The 18,225-nt window shown below is 38.5% G+C and overlaps 1 protein-coding gene across 1 annotated transcript in view; it reads right to left on the reverse strand.

Moving 5' to 3' along the window:
* Positions 1–15,285: 15,285 nt before the first annotated feature.
* The window catches only part of METTL15 (methyltransferase 15, mitochondrial 12S rRNA N4-cytidine), a 101,590-nt gene continuing 98,650 nt past the window's right edge, over positions 15,286–18,225 (reverse strand). The window contains exon 6 of the mRNA XM_065683358.1: positions 15,286–16,819. Coding sequence (XP_065539430.1) covers positions 16,374–16,819 — 446 coding nt within the window. The 3' untranslated portion in view covers positions 15,286–16,373. The remainder of the gene's footprint in view (positions 16,820–18,225) is intronic.

The raw sequence follows: 18,225 nt of genomic DNA on the forward strand, positions 1-18,225 counted from the left end.
TGTCTCTCTGCAGAATCACCTACATGTAAATACAAGTTATGCATTATGGGAGAGAATTCAAAACCAGCCAGGGCCTCCTTGTTACTTCTGCTATGATATATATACTACAAAGATGACAGACTGGTTTGGGATGGAAGGGACCTTCAAGCTTGTCCAGTTCCAACCCCCTGCCATGGGCAGGGACACATTCCACTAGACCAGGTTGCTCCAAGCCCTGTCCAACCTGGCCTTAGCACTGTATAAACTAAAACGACCTCACAAACATGAAAGAAACACAGTTTAAGCATCACAGATGAAGAAACTGGAGTTCAGTAACATTATTTGCCATCTCATTTGTCATTTTGATTGCAGAAGTCCATCTGTTTCTCTACATTCCTATTCATACATGGCTCTTTCAACCAATGACCATGCCACACAGCAATAGAAAATACTGATATTAACTGATGTTGTTTTTATTTAAATATGAATATAGCTGGGAAACACAGTGTAAGTCCTTCAGCAGAAACAAATTCATAGCCTTTGGGAGTCATCTGTCATTGTAGCACTCTTTATACAGTCATTAATACCTCTGTAAAATGGAAATTTAATCTAAACCCAAATTTTAAAGAAAAATAAAACTGAGATGAAAAAATGGCCAAAACTTCACTCCCTTGAATCCGTATCTTCATTTTGTGGTCAGAATTTTCTTTGCTTGTATTCTATAATGGGGGAGAGGGGGGGAGATGTTTGTTTTCACAAACAAAAACTATTCAACTTCCTTCAGCATTTTGACTGAAAATACTTTGCATTTTCCAGTGGTCATCACTTTGAAGAGGTGTCATGTTTTCACTAGGAGTAAGGTGGCTTTCAAGAAGCTGTACATTATTTCAGTAACATGAAGAGAAGAGAGGCATAGGATGCATAAAGGACAAAGAACTTGAGGAGAAATACTTTGGCTCTTGGTAAGCAGCAACTGAAAGGTACTACCACGTGAAAGCTGATCTGTGTAACATGAGGTGTTTATCCCTTCAGTCTACACCTAAAGACTTCGGTATCAATAAAGACCTTAACAGTGGCAATTAGCACTATTTCAAACAAATTACACAGGTTTGCAATTCATTGCTTAATTGATACATCACTCAACAGAAGGTATTTAATACTCATATAAACCAGGGTTTTATTAGAAATGTGGTGGATTTTTTACTTTATAGACAATGCAGCATGCTAATAAAGACCATTAGAACTATGATCCCATTCTGAGACTATGCTGGTGTAATGACAGTTTTATAGCAGGGACTATATTGGAATTATACTAATGAAAGCTTTCTTGTCAGTCAGTTCTCTATATGCATGCCATTTATAAATAACTACATAAATATGTAAACCTATACATATTTATGATCCACTTTTTCCCAATCAGAAATAACTCAAAACTATGACTATCATTTAATTAAGAAGCTGAAGGGCAACAGAGGCCTTCCTTCCCCCTAACAAACACTAGGAGGCAAGGGAATTTCAAAATACTGTATTTGCACTCTCAAATTAGTTGAAGCTTTGGTGTGCAGCATTTCCACAAACCAAGTAACTTCTGAAATATGGATGTAGGCATCTAACTTGTTCCATTCCTAGCAGAACATCCCGGCCTATCTGACTTGCTGCCAACCAGCCAGAGAACAGACCATGAGCCCTGCCATAACACTATCCTACCCTCTAACCACTGCAGTCTGGTGAGCACTAAACTCCCTTTCATAGTAATCAATACACAATTTACTAACAATGTCACTATATTCTACAGTACTGTATTCCTAATTTAGGTATTTTGTAATGCCAGATAACCAGTGAACTGAACAGCACAGCAAATGACTTTTAGAACTTCAGCTCCATGGAATAAGCTACCACTCTGAGTAATGGTTTGCATTCCTCAGTTTGGGAACTGCACTTCCCTTTTGATAAGAGGAAAAGCCTTGTTATAGCATACTCTAAACATCTACAGCAGATGGATTGTTACTAACAGGAAGATAAAAATACGTTTACCTAGGCAGGGGAACCATGGCTCTGTTTTTAAATACAAACTTAATTCCTTTAAATAAGGATACCTGGAACTTTACAGAAAGCAGACTACTGAAACAGGTGATAACACTGATATTCTTAAACCCTGGAAAAGCTTAAATAAAGAAAACAAAATATAATTGATGAAACTCTGCCAAGAATATAAAAGAAACCAACAATATATTTCTGCAAGAACATATTAAACCCACTCATGAACTAATCTTCAAGGAAAGGAATCTTTCCCAAAACAACCACTTAGGTTAAATGGAAGGAAATTGTGAAACTGAATCACAAAGCTGTAGGTCTTATGTTCATATTACGAAGAAAAATTATAGGAACCAATCACCCACTTTATCTTCTGTGGATGCTACTGCTTCTTATTTGTTTATTTTTTAAGAAACTAAGCAGGCAAAATGAAACTCTTCTACTAAAGAGTATGTGTTGACTCTTGTGAAAAATCAGTGACAACTTCACAACTGTTCACATTAGCTATTTTTAATTCATTGCATAGGCTTAAACAGCCTGAATGACCAATGAAAACATTTAATAGGAAAGTATTGTAAATAAGTTTAAGCTCTCTGGCGTTTTTAATTCTTCAGTAAGTGCCACTTGCTGAGAAGTAAGCATTCTTCCCTTCTCTAACTTATTGTTCACCCAATTCTATGATTTGTGAGGATGGCTGCAGCCAGCTGTGTACTGACAGCAATTTGTTTATTGTAAACACTTTATTGCATTAAAGCCACCTACATATTGGGCTGCACTTGAACATGAGCCTCTACTGATGGACCCTCCTGGCTGTGAACAGCACCAAATGGAACAAAACCACACCTGGAGATATCAGTGAAGTGTTTGACTTCATTCTAGATGAGCTTCAAGGTCCCTTTCAATATAAATCCCAATGCTGTACATGGTAAAATGTATTAGGAATTTGTTAAAATATTAAATAATAAGCTCATTTCTGCATGCAGACATACACTCCCTCCTACTTCATACACTCCTGGTTGAGTATCAGAAAGAATTTCCTATGTGCATTTAATTAGATTCTGAATATTTTTTCTTACACATCCTGATGATGTGGAACATTTCCAAAATATGAGTATTATCATTAAAAATATAGATGAAATTTTTGGCATTTTTGTAAATAAGATTTTCGTCTTACTTTTTGTGCACACTGGGTCTTGTCGTGGTCCACTACCCAAACAACTTCTGCTGTGGAGCTGTAGTGTTAGCTTCCCATGGTGCCCATTGTGACCAAAAACCTCCATGGCCACCGAGGGCTTTCAGCCATCCATACCCCCTGCATTTTTTTTAAGCCAGTGGCTAAATCTTTTACTGAGATTTTGATAGATCTTAAGGATCTGTGCTTTGTCCCTTTGAAACAGCTTTTTAATTAGCTTATTTACTTATTGATGAGTGTAGCTGATAGGAAAGAAGAAAGGAGAATAAGGAAGGCCTATGTTCCCAACCTATTAACCTCTGCTATTCCATAATGCTCCAAAAACCCCTTAACTTCAATTTTTTTCTCTCTGTAGATGGATAAAGCAACATGTTTTACATCCAACATGGAGAAATAAACATCTTTGCCCGCTACATTTCTGCAGAAAATGAGCCGTAGATCAATAGATTTGTGTATTTACAGACTTCTGCCACAGATGATGAATCCTCCAGTAGATTAAACTCAGAAGAAATGGCAAATAGTTGTTGCCGCACTGCTGGAGATTGGCTACTTTGCCATTTCCCAAGAAGGAATACGGGCTTATAACAGTTTTTAAATTCTTTGGGCAAAACCCCAAACCAACCCAAACTATACTACCTGCCAAAGATGTCCTTGTCAACCTTTTTCTGAAGTGATTTAATATTGCTTTACTGGTGTGCTCCAGTGCTGCTCATCACATACTACTTTAAATAAGTCTAGAAAGAAGGATAGCTTAAAAAAAATTGCTATAAAGACACTTGCTGGCATTGCAAAGAAAAGCGTGAAAGGAGCAGCATGAATTGGCATGCAATGATAATTTAACATGCTTGCAAGTCAGCTGACATGCTGTTAAGTAGAATATCGCTGATAAACCCCCAAGTTGATACGGTTAGTATGTTCAAGACAAGGATAGTGTGATAGACATGGTTGCTCTGTCCCACATGCAGCAAAACCATTTTAACACACTGTCAAACTAATGCATTTTGCTCAACAAGGATTAATAACTCTGGTTTAACTAAATTGCTTTCATTTCCAGGACTAACATGTCATCTGCACAGTTATTAAAACAAATTCATCTTGAGTAGTTACAGATTGCATGCATTTAAGTTAATTCATCTTAAGTGAAATCACAGCAAAGTCACAACTCCCTTTCGATGCAAATTATATGCTTTTCATGAAACATTCAGGCACATAACAACTCCTCATGCCACACAGACCATCCCCAAGCCCTTTGCCAAGATAAGGAAAATGACATTTTGGTGCCCCTTCTTGCCATTACAAGCTGTCAGGGCATGCACTGCCCAGGCAGGCAGGCAGCTACAACTCCCTTCTCCTTGGATTCTGCAAAAGAAGCAGTGGCTGAGGTGAATGCAAATAGAGCTAATAACAACTACTAAAGGGAGCAACTGGGTACTAGCCACACATTCTAATGCTTCTCAAGATTTCTCACAATGACACTTTAAAGCCTTAGAGCATTTCAAGCTGCTGGATTTAACATTGGGTCAGACCCCATATCATTGCTAGCTGCCCACTAGTGTAGCATAATTTGGGCAAAAAATGGAGGCATGACTCAGGTGATCTGAATTATTTCTCAACATTAACCACTGAAAGTGATACCCCCAAAGAACTATTTTTCAAATTAAACATTTCTCCCCATTGCAGAAGATACACCCCTCCAATTTAATCTGCCCAAGAAAAGTCATGTGCAGTATGCTTTTTGTGAATGATAAAAATTATTCTCCAGTAATAACCTTCGATCTTTATCATTACCCAAGGCTACTTTGAATTATTCAGTCACCAATTATACCCTGTACTGTCAGAGGTATCCCTCAGTCTCTTCACTGAGTAACCCTTGCAGACTTCAGACAACAGCCAGACCAAGCCACATTCAAACATCCGACTGCTTTGTCACACAGGGTTGCTTTAGGACAGGATGAGGAGCTAGCAAGCCATGGACCCCAAATCTCCTGCTCCCCGAAGCACTGGCAGTCTCCTTCCAGCAAGGTACCTCTCTTTTGGAATTCTATCTGTTGACCCTGGCTATCAAGACTAAGGAAATTGCCCACTGGGGAAGTCTGTATTTACAAACCTTTATCTATAAATATTTTCAGTCATTAATTTAATCCAGTAATCTATCACCTCACAGGGACATAAAGCGTACAAAATACTTTTAAAGATCCATTTGTAAATGTTCGATTTTGAGAGGCTTTTATGCTTCAGAGTGTAAAAATGAGTGGGTTAAAGATGACCTGCTCAGCTAACTAATCACACATAAGCAGGTAGCGGCAACAAGCCTCCTTTCCTTTCACTTCAAACCACTGCCATCACATGTTCTTAACTGTATCATGATTGGATCCATAGATACTAAAGATACATGCCAACTAATACAAATGATTTGGCTCAGATTTCAGTTTGTAAGACACTTAGGAGAAGCCCTAAACATTATATTATGTTCTCAAATTCTAGGTGCAAATTTAAAAACAAAGATATCTGATCCCTATCTATTGTACTCCTGAAACAGTAACTAGAATTGTAGCTTTTCAGCAGGCAGTGCTCAACAAGAGATAATTGTGCTAAGAAAAGAAAAACCAAGAGCATCTCAAATGGATCAGCGGCAGTAATCTATGCAGGGAACGTGAATTCCCACAGCTGCGAGGTGTGCAATGGCATACCCGATGTGTTCTGTGCATTTATTTCATTACATAGTTCAATAACAATTCCTTGTAAACTGCTAATTCGTAGAATCATAGAATAGTTAGGGTTGAAAGGCCAGTAATTGAGATGGTACATGTGGGTACCACGAAAGAACGACAGCACCTAAGCAAGGTGACAAGCACAGAGCCTATCCTGGAGGCTCTGCCACACTCTGCTATGCATACACCTTCTAGAATGGCAAACAGAAGGCAGCAGGAGTAGCAAAAGGGCTGAAAACATTAAAAAATCAGAAGTAAGGTTCCAAAAATGGCATGTATTTTCTTGAAAATACCCACAGACCACATTTGGTTATCACACATGCTTGTGGAAAAGGGGCCCCAATTTGTTCTTGGAAGTTCTTGGTTTTGTCTGCAGCCATGCAGGCTGGAAATCAACTTTGATATTTCAGTAAAGGTGAGACTCTCATGCTCATGGGAAAACATGGAACAACATTAATTACAAAGGTAATGAGTGTTGTCAGTGCTGAATCAGATGCAGCAGCTTGAACATAGAAATACTTTTTATATGCAAAAACAAGTAAAATTACAAGTGTGGGTTTCACTTAGAGAAAAGAAAAACCTTAAGCAAAGCTATTCTTGTTATTAAATTAAGAATATAGCCTTGTTATTAAATTAAGAAAAACAAAGGGTGAATGTCTGCTGAGAAACACTGGCTATTCCATAGGATAGAAGAAGGGATTGGGAGTAAGGTCAGTTCAGGTGACACTCTGTAAATATTCAGTAGCCAATGTTACTTCTGTACCCCTAATACATACAGTAAATTACTTCAATAGAGAAATGACGCAGAAGTGATTACACCTATATTTCCTCATCAAAGTTAAAAACAACAACAAAAAAGGGCAAAACCCCCAGTTTTCTTTGCACAAGCCTGTATTTGAAGAAATGAATCCCATTGCCTTTTCTCGGGAAAACTTAGTGCTTCATTAACTCTTTGTTATACAAAGGCTGCTGAAACAAAACAGGATCCTGAAAACTAAGCTATGACTTGAATAGGCTGAGTAAAATGTTTGCCAACTATAACTTATAACTATGGAAGTGGCTGAACTGCAAAAGAGTATTTTCAGTATGTTGCTGAATTACTGAAATGTGGTATTTACAGAGGACTGTGCTCCCAATGGGATATAACTGGGTCCAATGGTCACTACAATTATATTTAGTCATTACTTTTTGTCTCAAAGAAAAAGGTTAACTGCTGCTGCAGGATTCCAGGAACGTTTCCTTTCATTTTAAAAGAACAATAGTTAGTTTGCCCCAAGAGAAAACCAAAGCCCTCTAGATCAAGCAGTAACCAGAAAACACCCTCTGCACTCACCTTGTAATATGTTTTCCAAACAACTAGAGCTCTATCAATAAAGCATTGGCTAATAAATCTAAAACCCAAAATATTTTAACATTTTAAGGGGAGGCTCAGATTTTAATCTCCATGTCAGTCATCACACTATCAGGTACAGCCGTGCTCCCACCCAAGTATGCAGGGTGCAGCCCAGCACTGCTCTGGTTACTTAAGACATACACAAGCAAAATTGGCAGGGTCCTCACGTGAAAGTTAGTGTGACACATCCCTAATCATTCCTTAATTACCTTAGGTTTAGAATACTATTATGTGCAGTACAACTATATGGCAGGGTATTTGCCAAGCTCATTTAATTAATCCACTGTTTTTTAATTTCACAGCACTGGCTCATTTTAATAGACTAAAAGGATAATTACAGCATGTGTGTGATTTAGGTCTTGAGCCCATGTTTTTTTAACCTATGGAAGCTTTTTATTACCTTTAATATGGGCAGCAACATATAAAAATACAAATAATGCCCCATCCCTGGCAGTGTTCAAGGCCAGGTTGGATGGGGCTTGAAGCAACCTGGTCTAGTGGAAGGTGTCCCTGCCTATGGCAAGGGGTTGGAACTGGATGAGATTGAAGGTCCCTTCCAGCCCAAACCAGTCTGTGATTCTATCTATTTATATTACATAGAAACAGCTTTTTCTGTCACCCTCATGCCACCCAAGAGAAGCAGTAAAAAAAAACATATATAAGCTCCAATTCAAAGGATTTTTTAACTTACTATTATTTTCCTAACTTTGGTATTCTGAAACCCACTGCCATCATGGTTAAGCGACCGGGAAATGCAGTGCAACATACACCAATGGCCTTACCTCCACATCAAGATGTTTGTTAATTCAGCACCATTGAACATAGTCACTACTGTAGGAGCCTAGGCAGTGAGCCTGGACTGCCCAATCTCAGTGGAGCTTCTTCTGCAGAGTGTTAAGTCTTTTCTGTTTCCACCCACCAGCCTATGGGACTTGCCTCTGTTTCCTCAGCCCTCATGGCCTCCCAAGATTTCAGGTCCCAAGATTTCAGCTCCCATTTCTACGTCACAACTTTGAGACATATTGGGATTAAAATGTGAGTGCAACAACACTGTACCTATAAGTAAAGGCTGCAAGATCAGGCTCTCAGGTTGCACATGTACTAACAGGAATGCACGCATCATTACTCTTGAGAACAGAAGTTTTGCACAAAACAGTTTTTGTGCTATTTTAATTTTCAGATACTTATCAGTCAGGACCATCAACACTACTTATTTCAGTTCCTCACAAAGTCTATGAGAAATGTTCTTTAGCATAAAACTACTTCTGACTGAGAAAAAATAAATATACCATTACAGGAAAGGTGCGTAGAAATGAGCTTAAAATACAGTTTGAATTTAAGAAGATTTTCTAGCCTGAATTGCCGATGACTAAGTTATTACTAAGCTTCCACACATTTCAGTGTACAAGTTACACCACAATGCTTTGAGAGAGGTCTTTTTTTATGCTAACTTGTGATATAACCTTGCTCATATTATGTTGCTACATTAGAGAAAATATTAAATGCTAGTAACATCATTAGCCTAGTAGAGACTTTTTCTGAGCTCTAGTATACATTCAGTGTAAATATAAACCACGGCCAATCTCAAAGTGAAAAGCAGATTACATTCTATCAGGATCACATCCAGGCTCTAATGTGGCACATGAGCAAATGACAATGGAGTACACTAAACCCTAAGTTTTTTGTCAGGTATTCTGGCATGTATGGACTCTAAAATGTGACTTATGTAGCATCATTTATTTTCATTTTGTATCTGTTGTATCCCGTAATGTTTTACTGTTTATCCAAATTTTTCCACCAACATAAACATTTCTTTTTAATGAATATAAATAAAACATGAAGTACATTTGCCAATGTTACACCTGTCAAAATTCCATATGCACTAAAGAATAACTAGAACTTTTATAGATATGTATTTTATTCTGATAATAAATTACATGTGTGGGAAACTTACTGCGCAAGTTTGGGGTTGTCGTTTGAAGTAGCTATCTTGATTGAAGGGTTTTCAGATAAGAAGATGACTCACTCTTTATTTATCTAAAATTCCAGATAGCATAATTAAAACAACTACTGACCTGCAAGTTACCCACCTGTTTTTATCTTGTATCTTCATGTTGACAACAAACATGCTGTTAGTATAATCATTTGCAGGTGCACTCCAAATAGAACAAAGCAGAGGTATTCCCAGGACAGATAGAGGGAGCTGTATCTCCAGTTTTACTGTTTAAAGAGACAGCTATAACCCAGCTGTCACATTTAAATTTGCAAACATAAATTTCAGAAAACTCCAGCTTGTTTTTCAGTGTTACAACCCATCGAATTAGGGTTTAAAAGCATCAGGAAAAGTGTAATTTGCCTAAAGATCAAGGTACAATGAAAAGGTTTTAGTTTTTATAAACATAGCTATGTCAGCAAGACATTCAGGCAACTGATCACCTGCTCTGTTTTTTTTAGCTCAGATTTCACATTAACAAATATTTGCTCCTTTCCCTGTCTTAGTGGTGTGACAGCAGTATTGAAAACCATGGCATTTCTTCACTAAAATATATGAAGACGATAAGTATTCAACAGCTTTAATTTTAATAAAGTTGGACGGACACGTATTACAGCTTTCTGAAAAAGGAAAGCCTTTCCCTCTCATTCACCCTGGGATAAGCTTACAGAGGATTCAGAAAGATAAACACAATCCTAACTGCAAAGGAGTCAGAGGGGAAAATGTACAGAGCTGGATTTAGAATTGTATATACCTTCCCACTAGAAACCCTGCTCGGCATCCATGGATGGAGACTGAACTATTGTACTGCTGCTGCTCAGCCTCAAACAGGTAAAATCAGGCAATGAACAGAAAAGGAACAGAATACTGCATATATGAAAATGTGTTAAAATTGGATGACAACCTCATAACTTTTTTCCTAAGGTGTTCAAACGTTACTGCTTTTTCTTTTTAATTAAACGTGGTTTTATCTTCTATCTTCTACAGTAGCTGGGAGAAAGGGGAGGGAAGAAGTTGTTCTACATTCATTTAAATTAGTTGCAAGATTCACTGTAGCGCTGCAGTCTTAATTAATCCAGCTCTAATTTCAGTATACCTTAGGTGTAAAATGACCTCCACATTTGGGTATACTTCAGAGAGACTTACAAATAATAACATTGCATATTATTCTAAATTACAGATTAGTTTTAAGCAGCTGCTATAGGAAAACATAAATGTATGGATATAGAGACCACCAAACAGTGCTTGCAATCCAGGTGTAAATGGTCCTAATACTACTGAAGGGCCCTTCCTGGAGAGATTTTGGAGCCTAAGTGAAGCAGGCCTGAACTCCTTCATTACTCTTGCTAGAGGTAAAGATGTTAAATAAGATGGACACCAACAAATTTGCTTATGAGTTCATTACTTCTGTTTGCTCAAATTTGTCTCATTTTTCACCTGTATTTTTGAACAGTGATACTCCAAACAATGAGTCAAGACTGATATCTAAATTATTCAAAATTTAAAATAATCAAATAAAATCCCCAGCAATCTGTATCTAAGACTGCTTATTGCAATCATCCCACCACTGCAAGTCACCTTTCCTCAGGGCGCAGTTCCTCACGTTTTCCCTCATTGTGCTGTTGCACTATTAAGGAGTATACACTCTCCAATTAATACCATGTCTTCTCCAATACAAACAGTAATATTAGAGCAATTACACGAATCATTAACAATCATACATTTGCAACCCTGGAAAGCAGCATGCAAAAAGTCTTATCCAATACTTGCTACTAGGGCTCACTTGCCAACTGAAGTATTTTCCCTGTTCACACTACATTAGGAATCTCTCTCCTTCCGACTTCCATCCATCAAATACCAATTCATCTGTACAAACGTTGATGTTTCAGACTGGGATTTTTCCAAGTCAAGTGGCAATCTCAGCAGGTGTGACTGTAAAAGACTACTGAGAAATTAATCACCTGTAATATTAAAAAAAATAGATAAAAGAAGCTGAAAAGATATTCATAGAATCATAGAATCATAGAATACTTAGGGTTGGAAAGGACCTCAAGATCATCTAGTTCCAACCCCCCTGCCATGGGCAGGGAAACCTTACACTAAACCATCCCACACAAGGCTCCATCCAACCATATTAAACCCTGATATTACTTGAAAACAGTGTGATTAAGCCCTTGCATTCTGAAACAACAAAACATCCTTTCTCTTTAGGAAGCAATAGGGAAGTAGTAGTGTCTGGTAGGCCCCTGTGGGTTATAAATGTAGCTAATTGTGCTCATGCTTTAAAATTATCTTTTTATAAAGTACTATGTCTTTACTATAAAAACTTTCTTCACAGGTAACTGTGTCTAGATGTCAAACAATTACTCTGTGCAAATCCCTACAACAGGTAGGCACTTTCAACAGCATATCAAGTCTTTATGTTCAATTGGATTAGAATCATAGAATCATAGAATAGTTAGGGTTGGAAAGGACCTCAAGATCATCTAGTTCCAACCCCCCTGCCATGGGCAGGGACACCTCACACTAAACCATCCCACACAAGGCTTCATCCAGCCTGGCCTTGAACACTGCCAGGGATGGAGCACTCACAACCCCCCTGGGCAACCCATTCCAGTGCCTCACCACCCTAACAGGAAATAATTTCTTCCTTATATCCAATTTAAACTTCCCCTGTTTAAGTTTTAACCCATTACCCCTTGTCCTGTCACTACAGTCCCTGCAAAGAGTCCCTCCCCAGCATCCCTATAGGCCCCCTTCAGGTACTGGAAGGCTGCTATGAGGTCCCCACGCAGCCTTCTCTCCTCCAGGCGGAAAAGCCCCAACTTCCTCAACCTGTCTTCATACGGGAGGTGCTCCAGTCCCCTGATCATCCTCGTGGCCCTCCTCTGGACTTGTTCCAGCAGTTCCATGTCCTTTTTATGTTGAGGACACCAGAAATGCACACAATACTCCAGGTGAGGTCTCACAAGAGCAGAGTAGAGGGACAGGATCACCTCCTTCGACCTGCTGGTCACACTCCTTTTGATGCAGCCCAGGATACGGTTGGCTTTCTGGGCTGTGAGCACACACTGCCGGCTCATGTTCATTTTCTCATCGACCAGGACTCCCAAGTCCCTCTCTGCAGGGCCGCTCTGAATCTCTTCTTTGCCCAGTCTGTAGCTGTGCCTGGGATTGCTCCGACCCAGGTGTAGGACCTTGCACTTGTCATGGTTGAACTTCATAAGGTTGGCATCAGCCCACCTCACAAGCGTGTCAAGGTCCCTCTGGATGGCATCCCTTCCCTCCAGCGTATCAACCGGACCACACAGCTTGCTGAGGGCGCACTCAATCCCACTGTCCATGACAGCGATGAAGATGTTAAACAAGACCGGTCCCAACACCGATCCCTGAGGGACACCACTCGTTACTGGTCTCCAGCCAGACATTGACCCATTGACCACAACTCTTTGTGTGCGGCCATCCAGCCAGTTCTTTATCCACCGAGTGGTCCATCCATCAAATTGATATCTCTCCAATTTAGAGAGAAGGATATCGTGTGGGACAGTGTCAAACGCTTTGCACAAGTCCAGGTAGATGACGTCAACTGCTTTACCCTTATCCATCAATTCTGTAGCCCCATCATAGAAGGCCACCAAATTGGTCAGGCAGGATTTCCCCTTAGTGAAGCCATGCTGGCTGTCACCAAGCACCTCGTTGTTTTTCGTGTGCCTTAGCATGCCATCCAGGAGAATGTGCTCCAAGATTTTGCCAGGCACAGAGGTGAGACTGACTGCTCTGTAATTCCCCGGGTCTTCCATTTTCCCCTTCTTGAAAATGGGGGTTATATTTCCCTTTTTCCAGTCGTCGGGAACTTCACCTGACTGCCATGATTTTTCAAATACGATGGCCAGTGGCTTAGCAACTTCATTCGCCAGCTCCTTCAGCACCCCCGGATGGATTCCATCAGGTCCCACGGACCTGTGCGCGTTCAGATTTTTAAGACGGTCTCGAACCAGATCCTCTCCTACAGTGGGCCCAAGGTCTTCATTCTCACAGCCCCTGCATCTACTTTCTAAGAACTGGGTGGTGCAGTCAGAGCCTTTGCCAGTGAAGACCGAGGCAAAGAAGTCATTCAGAACCTCAGCCTTCTCCAAATCCTGTGCAGCCAGTTCTCCCGAAAGCTTCCTCAGGGGGCCTATTTTGTCCCTAGTCTGTTTTTTGTTTGCTACGTACCTGTAGAATCCCTTCCTATTATCCTTAACATCCCTGGCTAGGTTTAATTCTAACTGGGCCTTAGCCTTCCTAACCTGGTCCCTAGCTTCCTGGACAACATCCCTGTACTCTACCCAGGCCGCCTGTCCTTGCTTCCATTTTTTATAAGCCTCTTTTTTCCTTTGAATTTTCCTCAGCAGCTCCTTATCCATCCAAGGAGGTCTCCTGGCCCTCCTGCTGCACTTCCTTCTAGTTGACATGCAGTACTCCTGAGCTTGTAGCAGGTGATCCTTGAATATCAACCAACAGTCTTGGACCCCCCTGCCCTCCAGGGCTATACCCTATGGAACCTTACTAAGCAGGCTCCTGAAGAGGCCAAAGTCTGCTCTTTTGATTAACTACTTAAATCATGTTTTCTAATCTTTTTAATGGACAGTATGTTGACAACACATATGAGTAGTCTCATAGCTAGTTTTTGATACTTTTTAAAGTTTCCCCGCACCCTTTAAAGTACTAACATGAAAAGATACACACTTTAGCAATATGCTCTGCATGCACATATTGGTTGGCAACACCATCGTCTGTCTACAACTACCCCTTGACATTCTCTACAAATATCCATATTGTATGTCTCTACTCATTAGATGTTTCTATATTCCTCATAAACATGGTCTACAGTATTTTTTCTTATTGGTAAATAATCTCGCATTCCACTGTATGAAAATGTAGATTGCCCAGGTAGAATGGCAAATTTCAGGAATGATACACAATTTGTACCTTTACAGCATGACCTGGTTTTCAGCGAGACTAATTCTCCACCAGGTACCATCTCCTTCAGAAATACCATATATGGTAAAAAAAAAAAAAAAAAGTTTAGTATTGCTAAAATGTCACATATACTATGCTAGGATAATTAAAGTTATGCTATGTACACGTGTCCTAGTAAGAACATGAAGACCTAATAGCCTTCACATAACTTCACCTACTAAATTAAATGTTTAAAGATACAAGAATACTTTGACAGATTTTTTTCTGGCAAACGCAGAAATTTCTTTATTCAGGTAAGCAGAGGTTACAATTCCAGGACTCTCCATACCATAGGTTTAAAGCTGAAAGCGAGATGACCCTGAGAAAAACAGATCCTCTAAAGAGCTCAATGACTGACGCAGTGCCATAACCACAGAACTCCAACCCAGAGATAAAGAAAAATCCCTTACTGTGCTTAACAGAGGCAGTTTATTTACAAAACCTGATCTACACTAGGTTCAACAATCCTAAGAAACTGCTTTTGAAATCAGATCTGAGAGTGGATGGATCTGAATCATTGTTTTAAACATAAGGAATTGTAATGTTTTCATACAATTTATGGAATACTGATACTTCTGTTGTATTTGGATGGTCTTTTCCTGAAGGGTGTTCCAGAAGAATGCACAGCATGGCACTACAATTTTTCCAAGCCTGTGTTGGACGTACAATTTTTCCAGCTTACAACTGGAGTACATTTCAGTATTGAATTTTAGCTAAAAATAACAACAGCAGTTTATACTTACTGTTTGCATGAAAAAATGTCTATTTAAGGTACAGTCTCTTGTCTCTAAGATATCAACAGTAAGTAATATTATTTGAAGTGGAATGTTGCATTTAATATTTAACAGCAGGTAGAATGAAACTAGTTGAAAAATAATGAAATTTCGGAAAATAATGAAGTGCCCATCACCACCCAACTTCATCTCAGATTAGTAACAGATATTATCATGTATACCTAAGAACACATTACATGACCAACAAATTAAACAATATTGAGTTTTTTATTCCTGAAGAGATGGATCAGAGGTCAGACATGACTTTATAACATACAAAGACAGCAAAACAATGGTCTTTTATTAAAATACCCAATTCATATTGACTTACTAAAAAAATAAATTGTTACATGTCCCACTACCTAGTATAGCATCCAAATAGGAAAATGGGGCTACAATGGGCCTTTGATAAAATACTTCAATACTTACCTAAGTAGCACCTCTTCATAAATGATCACCAGTAAACAAGGACACTTCCTAAGACCCACACCAGCTTTTCTGGATGGGTTAATTAAAATTTCATACACACCTAAAGGTTGTACTGGATCTATGCAAGAAGTTAGGGCCACAGGAACAGGCCAAGTACAAATCTGACTGCTTGCTTGTCATGTCCAAGTGCAAACAGTGCTCTTATCTTTTTCCCCCAATATACATTTATTATTTAGAATCCATAATCATTAAATAACCAGGTGATCTCTCCAAAAAAAGTAAATATTTATTTAAAAGAAAACATAAGAGACAATTTACAAATTTCTGGCTAGAACATAACATATAGATACCAGTTTATTTTTTTAAGAACTAGCACTTGCCCCACAAGCATCCATGCAAAAGGACAGTTGAGAAACAGAAAATTAGGCATCATGAATTCTTAGGCCAAACTTACCCTAGACTAAACCAGCCATCTGACTGAGGTGTGAGAAACCCCATAAAAATGGATCTGTCTCAATCAGCTAATGAGTTGAGATTGTTAATGTCAGGGATTAAATTCATAATCTAAAGGAAACACTATAAACACATCAAACCTGTAATTTCTATAAACTTTTGGTTTGATGCTCTTTTTAAAAAATGTCTTTTTTGTATAATTAGTGACACCCACCTATCTGCATTTGATTTATTTATTTTACCTTCTGATGCTCTGCACTACATCCTAATTTGAAAGAAACACAAAGCTAAGAAAGAAATGTTTTCTAACAGCCTTAAATTTATTTTTTTTCAGTGTGATACTATCTATTCCAGTTAGCCTTCTGGAAAACAAAATGTAAGGAAATTATACAATTATACAATCATCTGTTTTGTTTTAGAGCTTAACAGCAGCTCTTAGCTTGGCTGACCTTCCTCTTGGGTTTGTTTGAATATCCTTGGCCTGGGGGGTGAGAACTTTTTTCTGCATAAAAATCCACTTTGAATTGGATTTTCCAGGGGATATTTCTTCTGTATCTTCTTCTTTGGAGCAACTTTTCAGAGCCTGTCTTATCTTCTGTTTTGCACCAAGATTGTACTTCTCTGTCATGTCTATTCCATGAAAAAAACGTTTGATAATACGATCTTCTAGTGAATGAAAAGAGAGGGCTACGAGGCAACCTCCAGGTTTTAGAAACTTCTCAGCTGTCTTCAGCCCTATAAGGAGTTCATGGAGTTCATTATTTACAAATATTCGCAGAGCTTGGAAAGTTTTGGTAGCAACATGTGTAGGTCTCTGCAGCAAATCCTTCCGTGCATACAGTGCTGATGCTGGAAAAACACCTATTGGAGATTTTGAAAGGTATATGTTAATATCTTGTTATTTCTACGTTGCTATCCTGACAAGAGCCCATGCATATATGACGACTTTAAGGGAAAGCATACTTACAACTGAACCCTGAGTGGTGAGCTTCCTTCTTTATAATGTATCTTTATTTCCTGAATTCACATTGCTGAAATTAAACTCTATTGAACTGAGCTGGCTGGTGGTTGAGTGTTGGGGCTTTTTCCTAGAATCTTTCATAGCAGTTCCTTCCCCAAACATGTCACAAAGTTAAAATACAAAATGATGGTTTGATGTTTGAAACCAAAATAGGGAAAAAATTAGTATGGTCTAGATAAGCTTCACTTTACAGCTCAGTGTAGTCAATGTCAGTTCAGTATTGATGGTTGTTGGTTCTATGCTTTCAAGGAAAAGAAGTAAAAAAAAAATATATGATGGGAACAATTTTAATCATTGCCTTCTAAATATCTCTACCTGCAAAGAAAGAAAACAGCTTCTACCTGGTGATAAGTATCTTTCAATGAATTACTTAAAGTTTAAAAGAGACATCCTTGTTTGGGACTAAAAATTGTTGACCTCTACACCTGTGTGTTTTCAAATGTTCACAAAAATACCTTGAGAAATTCAGAAAGCACAGCTGATTCTACTGCTTTTTCAGCTTGAATCTTCAATATCTGAGTATAGATCTGATGGACCAAAGGGACTGAAGTGCAAGAGTCTTACAACATCTCTGAAACCTGAGTAAACTTCTAAACTATTACGTGAGTGAGCAAAGGAGCCTGGTAAAGATAAACTGAATGAATAATGCTATAGTGCATAACTGAAAAGGACTAATTTTTCAAACAAGAGGGCCCATTAAAGATAAGGCAATACTGTTGGTATGGATGCAGCAGAATGCCTTAATTGCATGCCAGTGCTAAATTAAAACAATGCAATGAGTTTAAAGTTAATGCAGTTCATAATCAAGTTATTGATATTCCACATAGTGGAGTAAAAAAACATGATACCTCTTAAACAATTTGATTAAATTTACATCTACACAGGTGATTGAAAAACACATTTGAATAGAGACATAATAATCCAGTATGTTGGCACAAAATAATTTATTAGTGGAACTCTCAGCAGTTCTAAAGGTAAGAAAACTTAAAAACTTTCAAGAAAACTTAAACAAAGGTAAGAAAACAAATACTTAGGTCAGAAAGCCGAAGTATTTGGCATCACAAACACAGAAGCAATCACCAGTGTTCAGATAAGGTAGAGGCCAATAATGGGATTTTAAAATCCAATAATTGTTAACAATGCTATTATCATGTATTCAATGTATCTAATATGCATTTCTGCATCCTCAGTTTTCTCAGTTACATTCCCTACCTCTTCTGACTCTAATGCCAACAGTTCCTAAATT

This window comes from Lathamus discolor, chromosome 6 (genome assembly GCF_037157495.1).
Source record: "Lathamus discolor isolate bLatDis1 chromosome 6, bLatDis1.hap1, whole genome shotgun sequence".
Classification (NCBI taxonomy): domain Eukaryota; kingdom Metazoa; phylum Chordata; class Aves; order Psittaciformes; family Psittacidae; genus Lathamus; species Lathamus discolor.